Source organism: Pelobates fuscus, chromosome 8, assembly GCF_036172605.1.
Source record: "Pelobates fuscus isolate aPelFus1 chromosome 8, aPelFus1.pri, whole genome shotgun sequence".
Classification (NCBI taxonomy): Eukaryota; Metazoa; Chordata; class Amphibia; order Anura; family Pelobatidae; genus Pelobates; species Pelobates fuscus.
The window spans coordinates 137877572-137901845 of NC_086324.1; the positions used below are offsets into that span (position 1 = coordinate 137877572).

The 24274-nt window shown below is 45.1% G+C and overlaps 1 protein-coding gene across 1 annotated transcript in view; it reads right to left on the reverse strand.

Annotated features, from left to right (window-relative positions):
- Positions 1–24274, reverse strand: part of TECPR1 (tectonin beta-propeller repeat containing 1) — an 80085-nt gene that overhangs the window by 41229 nt on the left and 14582 nt on the right. The window contains exons 6-11 of the mRNA XM_063430343.1: positions 19165–19339; positions 17836–17936; positions 16777–16878; positions 13682–13827; positions 11200–11675; positions 7232–7377 (exon numbers count right to left, since the gene is read on the reverse strand). Of these exons, the coding sequence (XP_063286413.1) occupies positions 7232–7377; positions 11200–11675; positions 13682–13827; positions 16777–16878; positions 17836–17936; positions 19165–19339 (1146 nt within the window). The remainder of the gene's footprint in view (positions 1–7231; positions 7378–11199; positions 11676–13681; positions 13828–16776; positions 16879–17835; positions 17937–19164; positions 19340–24274) is intronic.

The following is a 24274-nucleotide window of genomic DNA, read 5'->3' on the forward strand; positions in this document are numbered from 1 at the left end:
ATCCCCGGAGGGAAGTTCTCATTGTGGGTCAGTGGAAGTAGTGGGGATGGTGTGGTGGTGAGTGTTAGTGGTATGGCTATTCTGTGCCAAACTTGCATTGTGGCTTTGATTAGGGGGTGTGGAGCCGCCAGTCGTCTGCCCTGTGGGTGGTCTAGCCAGGGGAGGATCGAGATGGGTTTGCCTATCTGTGCCGATTCTATGTCTTTCCAGGGTTTGGGCACACCTGTTTTGGTCCATTCCACTACTCGTTGAATATGCGAGGCATAAAAGTATCTTTTAAAGTCAGGGAAGGCTAGCCCCCCCTTCTCTTTCGGTAGCGTAAGTGTGTCATGTTTTATCCTTGCCTTTAGTTTGTGCCAGGCGAATCTAAGGGCCATGGACCTGAGGGAATTAAAAAAGGCCTCCGGGATGGCGCATGGGACCGCCTGGAACAGGTACAGCACCCGTGGCAGGATGTTCATCTTGAGTACCCCTATTCTCCCGAACCACGAGAGCCGCACCTGCTCCCAGTCCCGAAAGTCCTTTCGGAAGATGTCGAGTAGCGGTTGAAAATTAGCTGTGTAGAGCTGGGTGAGGTCTCTTGTGATGTTCGTCCCTAAGTATCGCAGGGAGGTGCCTGACCACTGGAACGGGAGTTCCCGCTTCAGGGTTGTGGCTGTGCGTGACGGTATTGAAATATTGAGTATTGTAGATTTAGAGTAATTTATCTTGAAATTCGACAGTACCCCGTACGTGTCGAATTCCTGTAGTATTGCTGGCATTGTGGTTTCTGGTTCGGTGACAAAGAATAGTAAGTCATCAGCGTATGCTGCTACTGAGTGTCGCTTCCTCCCTATTACTAGACCTGGTATTAGGGGGTTGTTGCGGATTGAGGTCAAGAATGGTTCCAGGGCTAGTATAAACAGGAGGGGTGAGAGGGGGCAGCCCTGTCTAGTCCCGTTCATTATCGAGAAGGGGTCGGTGAAGGCTCCGTTGACGCATACTCGCGCTGTTGGTGTGGAGTAGATGGCTCTAATCCAGGACATCATGGATGGGCCCATCCCCAGCCGCTCTAGCACTTGGAACATAAAGTCCCATGATATTCTGTCAAAGGCCTTCTCTGCATCTGTTGAGAGCAGAAGAAGGCCCGTGTCACTGATTGTAGCGGCGTGGATCAGGGCAAGTGTCCTGGTCGTATTGTCCCTCGCTTCCCGATGTGGGGTGAAACCCACTTGATCATCGTGGATCAGGTCCGGGAGGTAGGCCTGTAGTCTCTGCGATAGTACCTTGGTGAAGAGTTTAATATCGCAGTTGAGCATAGATATAGGCCGGTAGCTGGCACATGATTCAGGGTCTTTCCCCTCCTTAGGGATTAAACTAATGTTCGCCGCCAGGGACTGCGGCGGAATGTGGGTCCCGTCGCGAATCGCGTTGAGGGCTACCAGAAGGCGTGGGAGAAGGAGTTCAGGGAAAGATTTATAGTACCTAATCGGGAGTCCGTCCGGACCTGGGCTCTTGCCCTGTTTGGTTTGTTTAAGGGCCCCTGTTAGTTCCTGAAGTGTGATAGGTTCGTCTAGTTCCGTGCTCGCCTCTTGTGTCAGACTGGTGCCTATACGTGATTGTAGGTAGTGTGTTATGCGGGCTTTCTTCTCTGTTAGTTCCCTCTCTGTCAGGTGTGATTCTAGTGAGTATAAGTCTGCGTAATAGGTCCGTATGGTGTCGGCCATGTCTCGTGGCATGTTCTGGAGGTGACCCTGTTTGTCCCTGATTTTGGGGATGTATGCTGTCGATCTCTTCTTGGCAATCATGCGGGCAAGGAGGGCTCCGCATTTGTTGGCGTTAGTATGGAAGAACGCCTTGGAGTGAATGTATGCTCTATGGTAATTGGTGTTGAGGAGGGAGGAAAGTTCCCTGCGTAGGGCTGTCAGTTGCGCCCCGTCTGATGGAAGGTGGGATTGCTTGTGGGTGTCCTCTAACTTGCGAATGTCATTCAGTAGGGTGGTGAGTCTGGCGGTTTTTGCTCGTTTGAGGGCAGCACCTTTAGCTATAAAATGTCCCCTCATCACGCATTTGTGGGCTTCCCACAGGCAGAAGGGAGTGGTGTCAGGGGTGTCGTTCTCTGTGAAGTATTGTGTCAGTCGTGTTTTAGCTTCTGTCTGGGCTATTGGGTCGTTTAGGAGGTAGTCGTTTAGTCTCCAGTTATTGCATGTGGGTCTGAATAGCGGGGATGTCAGTGTCAGTTGGATTGGGGCATGGTCCGACCAGGTAGCCGTGCCTATTGCGGATCGTCGGATTTCTGTCAGATAGTAGTGTGGTATTAAAAAGTAATCTATTCTTGAGTACGTACCATTAGGGGTCGAGTAGAAACTGTAGTCACGGTCGCCTGGATGAGTCGCTCTCCAGCAGTCTACTAGTCGGTGGACGTGTAGGGTTTTGTCAATGTCCTTCAGTATGTGTCGGGGTATTGAGGAGGTGCCTGTTGATGTGTCGAGGTGTGGGTTCAGGGCTACGTTTAAGTCTCCCCCTATAACCAGACAACCCGTGGCGAAGTTTGTTATAGTTCTGGTCACGGAGCCTAAGAAACGGTGTTGGCGTCTGTTGGGGGCGTAGAGGCATACGAACGTGTAGGGTCGGTCTGCCACCATTCCCTTGACACAGACGTAGCGCCCCTGTGTGTCACTGAGGACGTCGGTGGGGTCGAAATGTAGGGATTTGTGTATCAGAATCGCCGTGCCTTTAGTTTTCCCTTCCGGGTTGTTACTGAGGAAACATTGTGTGTATCTATGGTCTGTGAGTTTAGGGGCTTGACCCTCCTTAAAATGTGTCTCCTGGATTAGGACAACCTGTGCCCTTTGGCTGTGAAAGTGTCGGAGCGCTGTGGAGCGCTTTTCCGGCACATTCAGGCCTTTTGCGTTTATGGATAGGAGGTTAATCTCCGCTCTCTTGTGAGTGGTATATGAGTGCGAGGTCATGTCGTCTCCGGATTGTCTGTACGTGGGAAGGGGTGGGTCGGTGTGGTTGGGAATGAGGGGGCGTGGGTGACGGGAAGGGTACGCTACCAGCGTTAGCCTGTAGCTGCCCCTCTCCCTCTCGGGTCCCCGGGACGAGAGCTGCGCACTCACAAAGGCAACAAAATAAAACCGTGAACAATTAACTGTTTAACTAACTATACAACCTACTAAGGTAAAGGTGTGGGCTAGGTGGGAGCCGACTCGGCCGAACCAGTCGGTCCAGTCGGGTCCCCCTGCCGTGAACTGTACACCCCTGTCCGATGGGAGCGTGGCTTATCTCTTCCCTTTCCCCACTGGTCGGTCTCAGTCTGGGGGTCGGAAGTCTAGGTGGTATTTGAGTGTGTCCTTCCAGAGGACTATGTGTGGGAAACCTTTGTCCGTCCTATGTCCTCCTTCCTCGCCCCTCTAGGAGATTGTCTTGCCAGCCTCAGCGGTCAGTATCATGTGGGAGACCCCTCCCTCGGATATCCCGTTACTACTAGGGTGACCGGCCTAGTCTGCGTGGCCATGGCGGTCTCGGATAGTCTGTGTATTTCGAATGTCCCTCATCGCACGTCCCCACTCTGGCCCAGGGGTCTGGAAACTGTGCGGTTTTGGTCTAGGGGTTCGGGTGGGGATCCCCTAGGTATACCGTGGTATGGGTCCGGGTAGTGGGGGCCCTGGGGGGGGGGGGGGGGGAGGGCAAAAGCAGGAATAGGGAAATGGGGCCCAGTAGCTCAGGTAATGGAGGTGGCCTCTCTGGTTTACGAATTCAGGGGGGGGGGGGGGGGAAACCATCACTCCCTTCCATGTCCACCCTCCAAATCCCCCTCCCCAAACAGCCAAGGTGTCCCATTGGTCAGTCCAGGCCCCGGTAGTCCCACTTCAAGAAGAGTGCATATCAAGTCCCCTGCCCGTTCCCCCCCCCCCCCCCCCCAGTAATGCAGCAAAAAACACAAAGAACAGTGTCCCTATGTATTGTCTGTGTGTTTGTGTGGCCAAGGGCCTAGTTGGATGCGGTTATAGTTACGTGTTCCGCCGGCCCCTCTTCGTCTTCGTGGTCTCTTGACGCGGCTAGTGGATTGCTCCGGCCGGTCTCGCAGTTTCCGTCCGGGTCCTCTGTCGGCGCTGTGATTGTGGCTGCCCCCGTGGTGGTGGCGGAGGGCCGTTATAGTAGTCGAGTGGGTCCGGCCAGTTCATCTGTAGCGGGGGCAGATGGAGTTCGTCTGTGAGATCTTTCAGATCTTGTGCAGTACGGATCTGTCGAGGGCCGCCGGTAGTACTGGCAATAAGGCCTGTCGGGAATGTCCATCTGTACCTGACGTTCTGGTTGGCCAGGGCTCTGGTCAGCGGTTTCAGAGCTCTGCGATATCCCAAGGTGGCAGGGCAGAGGTCTGGAAACAATTGAAGCTGTTGTCCGTTGTGTGTGACTTCCTTTCGGTTGCGGGCCTCGTGCAGGATCTCTTCTTTCAGGGCAAAGACTTCCAGGCAGCAGATCACATCTCTTGGCGGGGCCTCTGGTGGGCCTCTGGGTCTAAGCGCCCTATGTGCCCTAACAAATGTTATAGGGGTCCCTTCAGGGCGGTCCAGGAGGCCATTAAATATAGTCGTGAGCAGGCCCGTTAGCTGCGCGGGGGTCTCTTCCCCTTCTTGTAGGCCCCTTATCCGTATATTATTTCTGCGGCCCCTATTGTCTAGGTCCTCTATATGTCGTGCCATGGCCTGCATTTGGGTCAATTGTATAGCTTGGGTCTTTGTCTGGGAGGTTTGTGCTTCTGTCAGTTTATCATGGTCTGCCTCTATTTGGGCCATGCGGTCCGCCATACCTTGTATGTCTTCCCTCATTAGTTGAAGGTCTGCCCTGATGGATGCCTGAAGGGCCGTGTTGGCGGTCGCCAGGTCTGCCCGGGTGGGTAATTCTTTCAGGAGGCTTAGCCAGTCCGGTGGTGGGGCTGCCATGCGGTCTCCTCTCTCTGGGGATTGCGAGGTGGGAGTAGAGGCTTCAGACTGTGAGTAGGCCTCCGAGTCCGCCCGGGAGGTCGGGTCCGGTGTCGCGGTCAGGAACTGCCGCATGGAGGCATGCATCTGAGCTTGGCGGGTCCCCGAGGGTCTGGGGGTACTCCCTGGTTTAGAGTGTTTTCCCATAACGGGGTGAGGCGGCGGATAGTAGGCTGTTTTCGGGCTTGGTCGGAGGAGCTCGAGATTTATGCGGCCATTCCGTTCCGCTGCCAGGCCACGCCCCCCAGATCAATTATTTGTCCCTTAACAACGACATTATCAAATAAAGGATAATCAACCTTATTTTAGCATTGCGATTTTAACTGCAGAAGTCATGACATAAGGAAGATTTTTAACAGATATTGGTCCATTTTAAAGAGGGACGAAATTTTAAATTACATACTCCCAGACAAACCTAACATCATCTATAGAAGAGTTCCTAACTTAAAAAGCAATTTAGTACAGAGTCATCTAAGACCGCAATCCACATCGAAGAGTTTATTTGGGGGAAAAGCGGGATTCTATGGATGTGGCACATGCAGTGCATGTACTAATACCAAAAATAAATATAGATATATTAAGGAATTTTAACACCCACGAGATGATAAAGACACCGTTCCCATTAAAACAATTAATCACGTGTTAAACAAAAAGGGTGATTTACATGATCACGTCTCGAAATAGGTTCGAGAAAAATAGTCTGTCACAACACTTTAAAGTAAAACATACTAAAATCAAAACTCAACTCACATTCCTAGGTACAAAAAATATAAATTAATTGGAGAGGAGAGGATCTAATTAATGCAATGGTCAAAGCGGTAATGAGTTGGATTTTCAATTTAAACTCTCTTTTACCTTATGGTCTTAATAGTGATTTTGAGTTATATCACTTTTTATGAATTTTATAAATATTTTTAATTCCTTTGTTAATGTATTCCTTTTATTCTGTATGGACATTTTAAGTATTTAATTTTTGTTTTGTTTTATTTGGTATTAATAAATTCATCTTACTGGATTTTTCAAGTCCTACTGGCAAGTGGTGCTTCCATTTACCTCATAAAGAAGGGTTACCTCCCCTTTAGTGGGTTAACAGCCTTTTATCCAAGAGCCAGGTCCAATTGGCTCTTTCTAAGGTAAGCAGGTTTCATCAAACTTATTCTACAATATTTTATGTACAAATGACACTAGGGAATTGTATATGTGTTTTATTTTCGAGTTTTCCAAGAGAAATATATAAAAAGAAGAGGGAATGTGTGACCATAATACACCAAGACATGTGATCCGAGCCAGTCTCATTGTGGCTCTATTTTTGTGAGTGTGTCTATTTTTATATATACAACTTAATTGTGGTTTTATACTACACCATTCGGGTTTTTTTCCTCTCCCCCCCATGTTGATGATGCTACCAATTTATACTCAAACTAGAATTAATTTTTAGCACTCCACTTAGTAAATTGGTGTTGGAGTTCACCCCCAATATACCATAACAACTGCAGTCCACTGTAGTGGTTATGGTGGCAGACGTGCCCTCATACCATCCCATGGAAAGCAGTCAAACAGTTTTAGTATGGTCCTGCTCTCCCTCTCTGCATTTGGTCACTGCATAGTTAAGTCTGGCCGATCCAGAACCATGCTCATTGGCTGAGAGAGCTTAGCTGGCACTCCGAACCAATGAACTCAGTCCTGCATGGATGATTGATGGATAGATTCTCCTAAAAGAGAAGAGCGAAAGCTAGGGCTGTGGACCAGAAAGTAAAACAGTTTGACTACTTACCGAGGAATGGTGCCAGGGCACTCTTGGTACCATAAACACTACTGCAGGCTATAGTGGTGTTGGTGCTTGCGTGTTCCTTTAAGGAATAAATAAACTAACAAAGATTTGTTGTGACCAACAAGTAACCGATTTTGTGTTGTTTAAATCAATGTTACAATTTTGCAACTGAATTACTGTGTCCCAATCATGTTATATCAATCTTTTGTTAAAGCAGAACTGACACACACACACACACACACACAGAGTCAACTTCAAAACGGATTTCTAAAAAAGCAGGCTTTAGTAAATTGAAGCAATAAAACTTTTGGCAGCTTCTAATTACTAGTTGTTAGACATTATGTTTTTTCTTTTAGTCTGTAAACAACCAGAAACAATGGCGATAACGCAGATTTAACTCAAATACCTTGCAGGAAATTCCAAATGTTCAATGTGCACTTACAACTTTGGTAACATTTTTAAGAAAAAATCTGGACATGATTTTTCCTTGTACCTGCTCTACAGCTTGTTCATAGTGCCGGAAGCTTTCAAGCTCACGTCTGGACCGTTCGCTGAGTTGTTCATATATCTGTTTCCGCCAGACTGCTGTGTGAGCCGGAGTAATGGATAAAGACATTGATTGCATTGATGCTAGCAAACCTACATGAAGAGCAGAAAAGTGAGAAAAAAAAAGAATATAATGAACACACGTATATAGAGAGTTTGTAACAAAAATGGGCACTTCGGCAAGAACCACTGGTAGGTTCTTTCGATATAGTCAGGAGGTTAATTTAAGGCTGCCAAATTACTTTGGTAGAATATATGCTGTTTAGATATGTTCTGCTGAAATTAACTTACAATATTTACAATGCAATACATACTGATTAGACACAACATTAAAACTGCCTGCCTAATATCATGTAAGTTAAATGCTGCACTGGTGAGTGACCACCTGCTGTGGGAGCCAGCAATTCTAGCTACTACAGCAAAGGGCTGTGTTGATGTAACCAGAGATTGCTCTGAAGGGACAGGGGGTCCAACCGAGATAACCTTTTGTTGTCAGGGTGTATTGGCACAAGGAATCACTTTGTTGCTCTGTAGTTCTTTCTCTGTGACCTGTTCTGTATTCCCATTGGTGAAAGTTTTGTGTAATTGTATGGAGACCCCCTGCTGGGGGTCTGTGGATGAATTGGCTGTACCATGTCCCATTAAACAGTTCAGTTCAGCTTGACTCCCAGGACTATGTTTCGTCTGGTTACTGGGGGAATGGGTATTTACTCGTGCTGATGGATCCAGAGTGGTTGAAGGAAGGTAAAAGCGGAGGTAGCCAGTCGGGTTACCAGTGGTCCGCTACGGTGGCCAAAATGTAGATCTGTCATGCCACATCAAAAATGCTTTGACAGCTGGGGCTCTATCATTTTCCCATGCTTGCAGGGTTGTGTTTAGCACTGAGCCGTATTTGTGTGTTTGAATGTAAGCATGTTTTTGTATGGAGTATATTTGTGTAAATGTAGTGCATGTGGTGCACCCCTACAATACAGCTGATTAGAAGGGGGAAACCCTGCTGTCAAATGCTCAACCTGTTTGCCCTAAGTGCACAGGCCCCCCAATGTGCCTCCCTAGTGTGCGGGCCCCCGGTGCAGCCACACCACCAGCACCAATGGACCCACATGGGGAGAAAAAAAAAAAAAAAAATAGTTGAGGGCAGGGGGCCCATGGGGCAGCTGCTTTGGGCCCCCAGGAGTAATAGGGCCTAGAGCAGTGATGGCGAACCTTTTTGAGCCAGAGTGCCCAAACCGCAATACATGCCAACTTTTTTTTCCTTAAAGTGCCAACACGGCAATTGCGTGTGTGTGTGTGGGGGGGTGCGTGTGTGTGTGGGGGGGGGGGGGGTGCGTGTGTGTGTGTGTGGGGGGGGTGCGTGTGTGTGTGTGTGGGGGTGCGTGTGTGGGGGTGTTGTATGTGTGTGTATGAGGGGTGCTGTGTGTGTGTGTGTATGAGGGGTGCTGTGTGTGTGTGTGAGGGGGTGCTGTGTGTGTGAGGGGGTGCTGTGTGTGTGTTTGGGGGGGTGTTGTGTGTGTTTGGGGGGGTGCTGTGTGTGTGTTTGGGGGGGTGCTGTGTGTGTGTTTGGGGGGGTGCTGTGTGTGTGTGTTTGGGGGGTGCTGTGTGTGTGTGTGTGTGTTTGGGGGGTGCTGTGTGTGTGTGTGTGTTTGGGGGGTGCTGTGTGTGTGTGAGGGGGGTGCTGTGTGTGTGTGTGAGGGGGGTGCTGTGCGTGGGGTAGGGGTGCTGTATGTGTGTGTGAGAGGGGTGCTGTGGGGGGGTAGGGGTACTGCTGGGGGTGGTAGGGGTACTGTGTGGGGGGTAGGGATACTGCTGGTGGGGTATGGGTACTGCTGTGGGGGGTAGGGATACTGTGTGTGGGGGGTAGGGGTACTGTGTGTGGGGGGTAGGGGTACTGTGTGTGGGGGGTAGGGGTACTGCTGGGGGTGGTAGGGGTACTGCTGGGGGTGGTAGGGGTACTGCTGATGGTGGTAGGGGTACTGCTGATGGTGGTAGGGGTACTTCTGGGGGTGGTAGGGGTACTGCTGGGGGTGGTTGGGGTGCTGGGGGGATGGTAGGGGTGCTGGGGGGATGGTAGGGGTGCTGGGGGGGTGCTGGGGGGATGGTAGGGGTGCTGGGGGGGGTAGGGGTACTGTTGTGGGGTGGTAGGGGTACTGCTGGGGTGGTAGGGGGGGTAGGGGTACTGTTGTGGGGGGTAGGGGTACTGTTGTGGGGGAGTAGGAGTACTGCTGGAGTGGTAGGGGGTGCTGTGGGAGGGTAGGGGTGGTGCTGGGGGGGGTAAGGGTACTTCTGGGGGGGTAGGGGTGCTGTGTGTCAGTATTCCCCCCCTCCCTCCTTCTTACCTTTAATGAAGTGGGGGGGGGGGGACACAGACATCCCTGGTGGTCCGGTGGTGGCAGGCAGTGCTTCCGTGTCGGGAGGCAGGGGGAGGGATCTGTGAAGCAGCTCCCCTGTCCTCCCGCGCGATGCTGTGTGGAGCGTTGCCATGGTAACGCTCGGCAACGCTCCACACAGCATCGCGCGGGAGGACAGGGGATCAGCATCACAGATCCCTCCCCCTGCCTCCCGACACGGAAGCAGAGTAGGCGCCTGCCGTTTCGGGCAGGCAGGTGCCTACTCTGCAGTGATGGCGGACCTGTGGCCGCGTGCCCACAGAGAGGGCACGGCGTGCCACCTGTGGCACGCGTGCCATAGGTTCGCCATCACTGGCCTAGAGTAACTGCCACTTTTGCCCCACATTAAAGATGGCCCTGTCCACAAAACCTTTAAATTTGTCCTTTGGTATCTGGCACCAAGATATAAGTAGCAGATCCTGCAAGTTGTGAGGTGGAGCCTCAGATTTGCTGTACTAGCACATCCCACAGATGCTCAATTGGATTAAGATCCGGACAATTCAGAGGCCAAGGCAACACCTTGAACTCTTTGTCATGTTTCTCAAACCATTCCTGAACCCTTTTTGCAGTGTGCATTATCCTGCTGAAAGTGGCCCCTGCCAGGGAAAACCATTGCCATGAAGTGGTGTACGTAACCTTCAATAATCTCTAGGTAGGTGCTATGTAACCCCCACATTAATGCCAGGACCCAAGGTTTCCCAGCAAAACATTGCCAGAGCATAACACTGCCTCCGCCAGCCTGCCTTCTTCCCATAGTGCACCTTGCTGCCATCTCTTCCCCAGGTAAACAACGCATATGCACCTGACCATCCACCTGATCTAAAAGAAAACGTAATTCATCAGACCAGGCCACCTTGTTCCATTACTCCATGGTCCAGTTTTAATGTTCATGTCCAAATTGAAGGCTTTTTTTATTGGTGGACAGGGGTCATAATGGGTACTCTGGCATGTCTGCAGGTACACTTGCTGCCTAATATATTCAACCCATTGACAAGTGCCACTGTAATGATGTGATCAATCTTATTCACTTCACCTGTCGGTGGTTTTAATGTTATGGCTGATTAGTGTAGTTCCCTTTTAAATTTTACATCTAAAAGCATATACTGTTCAGCAAACACATAGGAGCCCACTTAAAGTAATCCTCTAAGCTGGAGCTGACCAAGATTTTTAATGCATTATATGTCTATTAAATAAATACTTGTCTTCAAAGTGTCCGTGCCTGCTGCAAATCCGCAGGAGCTGTGCCCAAAGTAGTAAGAGGCTGTAATCTCTCAGACAATCTTAGTTTTCTAATTATCAGGCCCAGGAGTGGATCACAAGGTAACTCAGCTCTGGCAGCAGTCCCATTTAGCAGATACACATTAATAAAAATGCTGCTTAAACAGATACAGAGCTAGTCCAAGCCAGTTCGAGTTGACTGTGTACATACAGCCACTGCATTTTTTGGAGAGTCCCTTTAAAAATATGATTCTTGCTATGTTAATTGCGTTCAATACAGGCTTCACGTTTTTTTTTTGTTAAAATATACCTGTCTGTCGAGTGAACCATTTCAGGGGGCTAAATGAGTCAACAAGACAGCCATTGCCAGACACCCAGGACCACAAAGCATATGCATCGCTCCCAAATGCTTCTTCTGCTCCTTCAGTGAAACGGCCAAGTAGAGGGAGGTGTGGTATTTCATCAGATGCTTGAAATGGATTAACAGCCTCTACCAAGTCGATACTACTCCAATGTGGTCCTTTTTTCTGTGTGTTTATGGAGGATGTTTTTGGATCAGAAGAAGCCTGCTCAGGGCTGGGTATGGCTTGTTCTGGGAGGCCCAGTGTTACATTTGGTTTGTCAGTCTCAGTCTCTGAGTTCTCGCCCACTAGAACGTTTACTGATGAAGACGCACTGGAGACATCTCTCATGAATGGATGTTCAGACTCTGAGGAACTGTCTATGTCAGACTGGAATGGCGAATCGGATTGTTCCTTCACTTCATCACCAAAAAAACAACCTGCACTAAAATACAAAGAAATAAAAAGTCAATATTATATTTAGATTTCAACTGAGCTCTGCGACGCACTTCTACACTTCACCAACAAGTTACTATGAGTGTTACTAGGTTCAGGACTTTGAAGCTCTGGGCTAAACTCTGAACCAGGGCTGAGCAAAAGGTAGACTCACAGATGTTCTATCTAGGAGCTGGCTTGACGTTTTGCCAGCTCTTAGAGTGGCAAAGCATTATGGTAATTTGCAGCTCTAAAACATATGAGGATCTGCCTTTTGTCCACCTCTGCTCTAAACATTATTGCTTTTTTAGGATTGTAAGCACATTTGAGCTGGGCGGTCTTCACCTACTGCTCCCATTTGTGAAACGTGTTTTTTAGAATTGTTTGTCTTGTTTACATATTGTACAGCACTGCAGAATTTATTGGAGCTATATAAATAATTGTAATTGCTTTTGTGCTCAGTGATGCACAGATTATTGCTTCCATCTTACATTTCTTTTTTAAATCTGTGTTTTTAAGTGTAAGCAATAAAATTTTTTTATAGAAGGCGACTGGGGCAGACAAGGGGTAGTTACAAAATAATAATACAAGTAATATTGTAAAGCGCTGTGGAATTAGTTGGCGCTATATAAATACCAATAATAATAATAATAATATTAATAATGATATAGATAAGTAAAATGTTATGCATTTGGGATATACTTAACCACATTATTATTATTATTATTATTATTATGGCAACTAATTATGCACAAAGATAGTATTAACTCATATGATGAAAATAGACTCCATCTTAAAACGGCTATGAACAATGGTTTTAAAGAAGGATAATATTGAACTGACAAAGTGCTGAGACAGTATAAAAAAATTAAACAAGATGAATGGTTTTTGTTTTGAAGAAAAAAAAAAAAAAGAGGTTACAATTTATTTATATTTTTATAAAAAGTGTCTCAGAGGGAATATTGTAATATTGTGTACATACATAAAGGGTTTTCTGGCCTTGCACCCCATATGCAAGCTGTGAGGATAGCATGGGGGATAAACTTCCCATCTTAGTATTTCTGGCAGTTACTAGGAGACATGACCTGCATTGATACAGCAATTCATTGCTCTGCAGCTTAAGCTATAAGGATATATTGTCATCTTAGTATACTACCAGGAGGTGATACATTATAATGGTCAATACAAGTACCTACCCTGGCCTGACTTGTAAATACACATTTACATGTTTCTAGGCCGGGGGTTAATGTCTAATGAATGTATAGTTAAATAAAGTTATTTTAGAAGATCTACTGTATATTGGGTGTTCAACGATCATTCAATTTTTGTTCTTTTCAGCCCGGGTAACCTTTTCGTTAACTGTACTTCCCAAAGGACAAGAGACCATCCAATTATACTGAAAGAAATTCAGTCTTCAGCAAAGAAAAGTATATTTACTGTAATGGAGCGCCTGTGGTCAGACTGAGTACCTCATTTAGGATATGCTTACTCACTGCTATCAGGAGACCCTGAAGTCCAAAGCTAAACATTGCATCATTAAATTAGCAGCAGAAACAGATTTGTCAAATTTGATGCAAAAATACTTTTCCCCCCAGTCATAAATGACTATGTAATAGTAATCCGATTTGTTAAATTACTTTTATAATTCCATGGAGGGGAGGGGGGCCTAGTAATTATCCAGTCTTGGCTCTTCTCTAAAAAAGTATCTTATCTTGAAATCTAATACTTAGCTTCACCAATTTATTTCACTTTTAAATTGATGTGATGCACAAAATACTTGACTGATTTAGACAATGACTGAAATGATTACCTGGGGTTGCTGTATCTCTAGTGCAGGGGGTACTTAACAGCATTTCACATCTAAATCGCCCTTGTGGGTGGGATCAGTGTGATATGAAAGAGGCTTTACATATGTTAGCAAAAACTTGTTTGAGATCTGCGTGGGGACTAACTGAAGGGCAAGCGGTTACGTGTAGCCCTCTGGTTAATGTGATTGATAACAAAGTTCATAATTACCTGAGAAGACTGGAAGCGCTTCCAGAGTTTGACCTTTCATTTTTAATGGGTACCACAATTGCTTTCCATGTTTTTCCACTAAGTTCATTTGGGGTCACACCCTGACGAAAATAAACTGCTCGGTCCTCATATCCTATACCCCAGACCTGCACAGGCCAAAATACAGAGGAGATAAAAAAAAAATTATTCCCAATGCACTCATGTTTTTTAGCTAAATATAAAGTAATATATAAGGGAAAACAGTTTTCTTCTTCAAACGGGACTCTATAGGCATGCAGACCACTTTGTTTCAATGAAGTGGTTTTGGTGCCATGTCCCTTCATTTTAACCCTCCAGCTAAAAACATTGCCGTTCTGCAGGAATGGTAATGTTTTAATTTCTGTGTTAACCTGCCTCTAGGTGCTGTCAGTATGAAAGCAACTAGAGGAGTGTCCGCAAAATAGTGTTTTGCCGCGCATGTACACTAGTCTCCCAAAGCTTTACTATGGAAAAGCACTAAATGGGCTGAGAACAATCGATCTCAATAAAGTCAACCAACGAGGCGGAGCAGAACTCCAGAGACCAATGATGTGAGGGAGAAAAGGTACGTAAAATATCTTTTCTCTGTCTGCAGGCAGAGGCCGATTAACTAAACGGTGACTAATGCACTATATCTTTGGAAATACACATTTGCACTCCTAATGATATGCTGTTACAAAAGGTACAGTTATACTAGACTCAAAAAATTAAAGGTATGCATTATTTTTTATTTAGTATTATTACATTTAAAGGGACACTATAGGTCCCAAAACAATTTTTATTTCATTTCTATTTACAGAGCAAGAGAGAAACTTCTAAAGCAAGGTAACATCTGATTGAAAATTAAACCATTTATTTCATGTTGGCTGTGTGAGTCACAGCCTGGGGAGGCGTGACTAAAGCTGAATAAACAGAAACAAAAGTGATTTAACTTCTAAATGGTAGAGAATTGAGCAGTGAGACTGCAGGGGTGTGATCTATACACCAAAACTGCTTAATTAAGCTAAAGTTGTTTTTATGCATATAGTATCCCTTTTATTATGGAGTATAACATTCAACCAACTGTTGTAAACAGCAACAACCATTTTTGTTTTATCTTTATAACATTTTGTCAATACAAACATTACAAAACCGGTAAAGTAATAGAATATAGAAATACATTATGCAAGCCATCCAACTCCCCAGAACTTCTTCAGATAATAACTGTATCAAAGCGAAACTTTCAGCCACAAGTCTTGAATAAGAACATCATCTTGTTTGGCTGCAGCAAAACATATTTTTGATTATTTTCTCCTATTATAATTGAAGAGTTGTCAAGTCTAGTAAAATATTATGTTTAGGACTTATAAAAGAACAACCATCTCTCTAAAGATGACGGTTGCACATTCCACATCGATGGAAGTGTTTACCAGATTGAGAAGTACAGAGGAGGGAAGTATAAAACACCCTTATCTCCGTAGCACTTCTCCTGTAGCCAAGACAACACCATCACTCAATGACGTCTAGACATCTTCTGAGAAATGCTGTGCTCCGGCACTTCCTCCAAAGTCCTGGACATGTGTACACATCCTCACGAGGCCCAGACATATGGTATCACTGAATTAAAATTATTTTACATTATATGCTCTGGCTCTGCTAGAACAGCTAGTTGTTCAATAAAAAAAAAAAAAATTTAAAAAATGTGAAAAAAAAAGGAATTATAATAATTCAGAAATCATAACTAACTTTTAATACGCTACCTGGTTTCCAAAACTCAACAAACAACAATTCTCCTTGAAAGAATTACAAAATAAATTGGGAATTTGGGCGTATCTATATAAGTCAGATCTGTGTCAGGACATTAGTAAATATTGAAAATCCCTTAATCCTGTCTGTTTGCAGATCTGTTGCAAATATTGACTACTGCGTTACAAACTCGTAGGATGTTTGGATGGATAGCATTGTTAAAGTCCAAGTTATGTGAAAATGGTGGTGAGGGCATTTGGCACTGACTTTGGTGTGCAGGTTTAAGCTATGACAGAAACGTAAACAAGCACATGAAGTGTCAAACCCCAGGGTCATAGGTTTGTGCTTTCCCATTCTCATGAAATGAGCAAACGTGTTGCCCTGTTATATTTAAAGAATTAAGTTAATTCCACGCTCCCTGCTCTGAAGAGAAAGCAGTCCTGAGTCTCAGGCATTTCGATTTCAGAGAGTGTCCTAATTAAAGGAAGTGGAAAAAGCTCTGGGTAACTTTATATAATTTGTCTAGAAATATTATGCCAAGCTAGAAATCCAAGGGGGGTGGAATTACAATCATGTAGACAAGCTGAATACACTTGTCTTCTGCCACTTGTGTGGTGACTGGTGACAGATATATTCAGCACTTCTGATTTGCCATGTGTTGAAGTCAGACAACTAGCCATGGTTGTAGAATTTAATTTTGTTTTTAAATTGTGGAGTGGGGCACAAATCTTTTGAAAGTAAAAAAAATCATGTCATCTGCATACATAAAAACCTCCTGCCTATGGTATCCTGAGACTTACCGTAACCTAGTATTGGATTTTATGTACACACAGAGGTTTACACACAGATATACAATTCATTTCATTTAAATATTCTATTTCTCTTGAAACTTGTAATTCATTGTGTTGAACAAGGCCAAATTCACCATAAAAAAATCTATGCATCCTTTAAAGGACCATTATAGTGCCCTGAGGGTGCCCCCAACCTCAGGGCCCCCCTCCCGCCAGGCTCTAGGGGGTGGAAGGGGTTACACTTACCTCTTTCTCCAGCGCCAGGCGGGGGACTCTCCTACTCCTCTGTTGAATGCGCATGCGCGGAACGAGCCGTGCGTGCATTCAGCCAGTCCATAGGAAAGCATTCACAATGCTTTCCTATGGACGCTGGCGTCTTCTCACTGTGATTTTCACAGTGAGAAGCTCGGAAGCGCCTCTAGTGGCTGTCAATGGCTCACACTGGTCCCTCAATGGCTGAGCTGATGTATTTATAATGGAATGTTTTATCATCCAATAAACGTATCCAGTGATGCCGATCTGTCTGTTGCTTCATAAATAACAGAAAAAAAAATATTTTACCTGGTCATTTAATCCCACAGATAGCATGGCCATTTCTCCCACCATCTCAATCCAGCTTGTGCCACATGGGTTGTGAGAGTTCACCCCTCTTCTAAACCAAACCTGGTGGGAAACCGTAAAATTTGTCAGAATTCTGTTCTTTTAACATTGAAAGATTATTGACAAAAGGCTCCTTGCTACCTTTGCGTAATTGACTCCCAGAAAAAGATAAAATTGTTGCTTTATTTTACCATGCACAGGGCAAATCAATGTTTATCAACTTTCTCCCAACCAATTTATTTTCTATATTTTCCTACTTTCTATCAATATCATAACTAGTTGTAAGACCATTAATCGTCACTCTGTTAATGAGAATTAGCTTGAAAAGATCACAAATGGCAGGAGACATTGAACATAAAAAATTAAAAACATAAAGCCTATAAAGAACTTACAGCACAATATGTCAATCTACAACGATTTTTGAAACAAGTATTTATTTTATGGAACGTATTCCAGATCAATACAGTTAGCTTTCAATCAAATGTGGTGAAAAACCAAAATAATGTACATAATCTACATGCGTCTATGAGAGTGTGGGTTGCAACAATTTTTAATACACACATGTCACTTTTCCACTGACTATGTGTTCCTTTAAAAAGCACCAAAAAAAACACCACATCGTAATGATAAAACACACCGGACATATTTTCCAAGCCTAACTGAGAGTGTATTAAGGAAACTAATTCTCTACAGCAACCTACCAGTAATCATTAACTCTACACTGCTAACCCGAACCTAAAAGTATCACGTAAGATAAAAGATACCTAGTGGACGCGTATTAGAGGAAAGTAATGCCACCTCAGGGTTTGGTGTCATGGCTTCGGAACCCCTTGATGACATTAGTTTCTCAGAATTCTCTAATGACTATATATGTAGAAATAGTAGTCAAATTTAGTTCAGCGACACAGACATTTATACTAAATTAACAGAATTTTGGAATAATAAGCTTTTCTGGAGAATCATCCTTTATCAAGTCTAGACATTTTTTCCAAAGCTAATTATTAAAGTCTGAATGCTTACTTTTCGCTCCTTGGTTACTGCCCACACAACATTTACACCGACGGAAACGTGCATAATGCCATCCTCGGGAGTTGGCGCCTCCACAGTATTCCAGGAAACTCCTGCCAAATGAAACAGTTAAAACACACATAACTTACCGTAATCACTTGATACCATAGTCATCCACACAATACCCATGTTAAATATGTAATAAAAAATAAAATCACTAAGATGATTACATACAAAATGGGGACAGAAAAGTACACTTCAGATTACTTTGATCGCATCATAAGAAATGAAGTAAACCTGTTCTGCAAATATGACATGAGGGCACTTCCAAGAGCTATAAATCTTTAAAAAGGGACAGACACATCTCTAAAAGTGTTCCCAAATTATGTACACAGTTCACAGATCCCTTGACTGTTCTTGATACCTTCCCCACTTATCGTGCAGGTGCCTACTACGCTATGACCCATCCCTGGCCGTTAATGGTCCAATAAGAGTAAGTATAGACTAGGTTCATCTGCGTTCAGTGGAACTTTACTACAGCATTTAAAGAAAGAAATACAATGCTGACAGGTAATGATGCTGATAGCTCGCCTTCAAGACTTCTCTAGGGCTACCCCGTTCCTGTGGAACTCCCTTCTCTTCTCCGTTAGACTTTCACCCAGTCTCCTTTCCTTCAAAAAAACCATTGAAAATTCCCTTGTTCAGGAAAGCGTATCAATTAAATGGTTAATACCTCTCCACCCACACCCAGATTCTTTTCTGCAACGGCCAACACAAAAAAACCAGAAACAAAACACTAAGCCCTACTTTTCTACCCCTTACCTTTTGTGTCACTATACCCCACTCCCTCTGGCATGTAAGCTCATTGAGCGGGGCCCTCAACTGCTCTGTTCATGTGTGTCCAACTCATCTGGTTAGAATTACGTGTCTGTTAGGCCACCCATTGTACAGTGCTGTGGAATTTGTTGGCGCTTTATAAATAATAATAATAATAATAATAATAATAATAATAATAATAATAATAGAGGTTGGTTTTACACCTCCGGCAGCAAAACAAAATTTCTCTGTATGTACAGTTTTGTTTCCGAAATGTTTCCGATACAGACTCAAAGCACTTCGACCACTTGAAAATACTAAAGTGGTGTTGGTATTAACCCGTTAGCGTTCTCCAACACAGCTATTTGTCAAGTTCTGCTATATTAGCCTCCAATTATGTAATTTTCTGGTTAATTCATGGTTTAGTAAATAACTATGGAATCCAAAAAATTAAGCATATTGCGATATGTGGGTAAGAACTTAATTGCATTACTACAGTAAACGTAGGGTGGGTCATGGGTTTACCTTTCGGGTTATTTCTGCAGATGCCTTCCCTTACTATGGCTTGACCTTCCCAGAGTGATGCCCAAAGGAGATCATTAGGACCACAGCAAATCTGTATAACCTCACTAGGGGTACCAATTTCAGTCCAGGAAGATCCCTCTGGGTTGTCATGGCAAATATCTTCTCTATACCAAACCTGAAGGAAAAAGTATACAGCAGAAATGGTTTACAAAGCATAATGTCTATTTATACCAAAACATAATTAAATCAAACCAATTCATATAGAACATATTGCTTATTTCTATGAGGTTCCTCAGCACTGTAAAATAGAATAGCCCGGTGTCATATATTACAAGCAAGTGGATACATGGGAAACAATTTAAGAACTAGAATACAGCATGAACTGAAACAGAGAGAGGTACTGCAGGACTGATGTTGCTGCATGCTTACAGTGTAGAGAGAGGCTGGTGTGATAGATACTAAAAACTGTTAACTGAAGCTTGCCATGTTAAAAAAAAAAAAGAAAAAAAATATTATTGGAGCAAAGGTGGTGTTTAACAGTATGCATTTCTCATCCACTTCACCAGTGAAAGTAGCAAAACTCCCATAGAAATTAATTGAACTTATAAAGCCAGTTTATGTAAGGAATAATTGACGACAGGCCGTTGAATTATTAGAAAAATAATGCACACCCGAGGTGGTAATGCGGTCACGACGCGAAGCGGAGTGTCCGTTACACCTCGGGTGTGCATAATTTTTTTCAATAATTCAACGGCCTGGAGTCAATTATTCCGCTTATACTACAGTTACCACACCTCGAAACATTGTTCAGGTGATGTATTTCAAGACGTTTGTCAAGTTTTTGTCATTAAAACGCTCTTGTATGTAGGATTAAAGGGACTCTCCAGGCAGCAGTTTTTACTCACCTGGTTTCAGCGCCGGGAGCCTTGTGAAGCCGCGCCCCCTATTTCGTCAAAATGACAAAATAGGCGGGTGCGAGCAGGGAGCAATCAGACGCTTCCATTTGGAAGCGTCATTGCTCCCTTGTGCACATGCGCGGCTTCGCCACACATGCGCACATACTTCAGAGGGCGGCATTCATGCCGCTCTCTGAAGTCCTGAGCGCACTACCGCGCATGCGCGTGGTGTGCGCGGCCACGAGCTGAGCTGACTGACAGCTCAGCTCGCGGTCTTTGCCTGCCCCCCTCCTCTGCTGACAGGCTGGAGAAAGAAGGAACGCACACAGTGCCTTCTCTCTCCTGCACACGTCAGACTTTTTTAATACGTCTGACGTGTACAGGGGCTTTTTAGTAAATAATATGCCCCTACTCGCTATACCGCGAGTAGGGGCATGTCTATTAAACAGTAAACCGTAAAAAAAAAACCTAAAAAAAAAACTATTGGCCCCCACCCCTAAACGACGGGTGGGGGCCCTAAAGTAAAATAAGGGGGGAGAACTATTGTCATCCCCCCGCCCCTGCGCGGTGGGTGGGGGCCATAATGATAATGAGGGGGGGGACCTACTCTTCTCGCCCCCCCGGCCCCCACGCCTGGGCGGCGGGTGGGGGCTATAACGGTAATGAAGGGGGGGGCATACTGTCTTCCCCCCCCCCGGCCCCCACCCCTGCGCGGGTGGGGGCCATAAATTACAATGGGGGGGGACCTACTGTCCTCCCCCTCTCCGGCCCCCACCCCTGGGCTGCGGGCCATAATGATAATGGGGGGGGGAGACCGACTGTCCTTCCCCCCCGGCCCCCACCGCTGGGCGGCGGGTGGGGGCCATAAAGATAACAAGGGGGGGACCAACTGTCCTCCCCCCATCCCTGGGCGGCGGGTGGGGGCCATAAAGATAACGAGGGGGGGGACCTACTGTCCTCCCCCTCTCCGGCCCCCACCCCTGGGCTGCGGGTGGGGGCCATAATGATAATGGGGGGGAACACCTACTGTCCTCCCCCCCCCCCCCCACCCCTGGGCGGCGGGTGGGGGTCATAAAACAATTAACCCCCCCACCAAAGGTGAGTAGGGGTCCCCAAACCCCTAGTCACCCACCCCCCACCCAAATAAAAAATCCCCTGAGGGGGGGAATAAAATTACTACCCTGTAAATAAAATTAAACTTACCATTCGACGTCTTCTTTTTTCTGAAATCTTCATTTTTCAGCCCCAAAAAAGGCCAAATAAAAATCCATTATACACGTCGAACTTAAAATAAAATAAAAAACCCGAGTGCAAAAAAAAAAAAAAACGGACAAAAAAGAAAAAAAACCCGAGCGCAAAAAAAATAATCCATCTTCACCCATGGAGGGCTCCGCGCAGACTGAGCTCCGCAGCCTTGCCCCACCCTGCAATTAGGCTAAGAACACTCTGATTGGTGGGTTTAAGCCAATCAGAGTGCTCTTTGTCATTTTACACAGCGTGGGAAAATTCCAAAGAACTTTCCCACGCTGTGTAAAATGACACAGAGCACTGTGATTGGATGGCTTGAAATCCATCCAATCACAGTGCTCTGTGTCATTTTACACAGCGTGGGAAAGTTCTTTGGAATTTTCCCACGCTGTGTACAGAATCAGATGGCGCTATATAAATAATAAAATAATAATAATAAAAGCTGCCACCCTACTTTAGTACCAAACACTTGGCAGGCATCTATATAACATTACTTACAAACATGCCAAATTATTGAAATAATGACATGATATGTACTGAGCAGATAATCTGTTAGATTGCAAGGTTGTATGTAGACTTGACCCTTTGAAAACCTACTGTACCAATTTAGGCCTTCGATTTAATATTTTTAGATAAGATTTTCAAATGTTTTAATATTATTGCATACATGTTTTAAACATTTTAAAATATAATATGATATATAAATATATATTTATTATTTATTTTTGGATATTTTAATATTTTGAGTGGAATAATCGAATCTAATTAAATCATGAAATGCCATCTCCTTAATGTATCTAATACTGTGTAATTTATTGGGGCTATGTAAATAAATGTAAAAAGAAATTATAATAATAATGTACAAGCATTATGAAACTCCATGCAAGAGGAGAGAGGGACAATAGTAGCAACGAAACACTAAAGGGCCAGGAACACAAACATGTATTTCTGACCCTATGGTTTTAAAACCACCATCTAGCCCCCCTAAATATAGCAAAATCTTGCCTTTATTGCAGTCTGCTGCTGCTGGCTCTGTCCCTGATCTGACTTCTTGCCTGACATCATCAGAAGTTGTGTTCTGAGCCAATAACAATGATTTCCCATAGGAAAGTATTGGATGGGCTGATATTGTCAAGGAGGCAGATCAGGGGAAGAGCAAGCACAAGCCAAACACAGCCCTGGCCAATCAGCATCTTCTCATAGAGATACATTGAATCAATGCATCTCTATGAGGAAAGTTCAGTGTCTCTATGCAGAGGATGAAAGCACTGAATGGCTGAGCTCCATGAAGCACCTCTTGTAACCCCGTGAGGAATGGCCAGTGGAGGTATCCCAAAGCTATTATGTAAACAGTGCATTTTATGTGAAGGGAATTATTCTACTCACCAGAACAAATTCAATAAGCTGTAGTTGTTATGGTGACTATAGTGTCCCTTTAATGGAGTGGTTTTGGCAGGGCCGGTGCAAGGATTTCTGCCGCCCTAGACAAAGATCCATTTTGTCACTAACTCCTGGACGGACACACACTGGCAAACACACACACACACAAAGACTCACTGACATAAATACACACACAAACACACACACACAGACACTCATTGACATGCATACACTCACTGACAGACACACACACACACACACACACAGACACTCATTGACATACATACACTCACTGACTGACAGACACACACACACACACAGACACTCACTGACATACATACTCACTCACTGACAGATACACACAAACACACACACACACAGACACTCACTGACATACACTCACTCACTGACAGACACACACACACACTGACAAACATACTTACTCACTGACAAACACACACACAGTCAAACACTCACCTTCTGGGGTCCAGTGTGGGGCAGCTCCTCACTCTTCCAGCTCGCGGTTTAGTTTGCCGGGGCCGGAATTACGTCATATTCCGGCTCCCGGCATTACACAGGGCACGCCAGGGAGGCGTGAGAGGCTGCAAGAACAGCCTCCCTCGCCGCCTTCCTGCTCCGTCCACCTCTCCTCTGGGCACCGGCATTTGATGGCAGAGCAGGCACCTGCCATCAAGGAAAGAAGGTGCCTGCTCTGCCATACTGTGACAGGCATCCTCTCGGCGCCCCCACCTTCGAGCGCCTTGAGAATCGGCCCGGCGGTGGGGGTGGCTCAAGAGCCGCTCTCCCAGCGCTGCAGCCCCAGGCAGGGGGAGCCCACCAGGAAACATCCCAGTGGGCGCCCCAGCAAGCCGGCGCCCTAGGTGAATGCCTAGTTCGCCTAATAGTGGCGCCGGCCCTGGGTTTTGGTGTATAGATTATTTCCCAGAATGTCCTTGTTTAGGTACTTAGAGTATCCCTTTAAATACTTCTTGCATGTGGGGTCTCTGATATATATGTGGGAAGAGGTGGTGGGGAGGTCATTCTCTGATGATAGGTGGACTAAGGTACTCTCAGTTAACCACCACAGTTCAATCAGCTTAAAGTACCAGGAATCAAATTATAAACAGGTTTCCATGTGGTACCAGATACCTGGAGATGCAGCACAGGTATTGGCACTCCTAAACAAACATGGTAGGACTGCCCCATCATCTCTGTTTTTTAACAACAAATTAAGGCGATTATAACTGAGAATTATGGTAGCCTTCTCATTTTAAACATAATATGTACTTCTACAATGTCCCCTACACCAATTTTTCAAAATAAAAAATAAAAATCTATCCTCCGCACCTCCTGGCCGCTAACAGTACTCTTGTACCTGCCCTCGAGAAATGTTCCACTGCTCCCATAGTACAACGGCGAGTTAAACTTGAGGAAATTAAAGAAATACTCTGTTAATAATTTTTAATTCTTTTAACGGTTTAGTAGATATATCACCAAAGACAACATGCGTGCCTTTTTTGTCTCTATATTTTCTTTGGGGTTACATGAGGAACAGCTTGCAAAACCTGGAGACCTACTGTCTACAG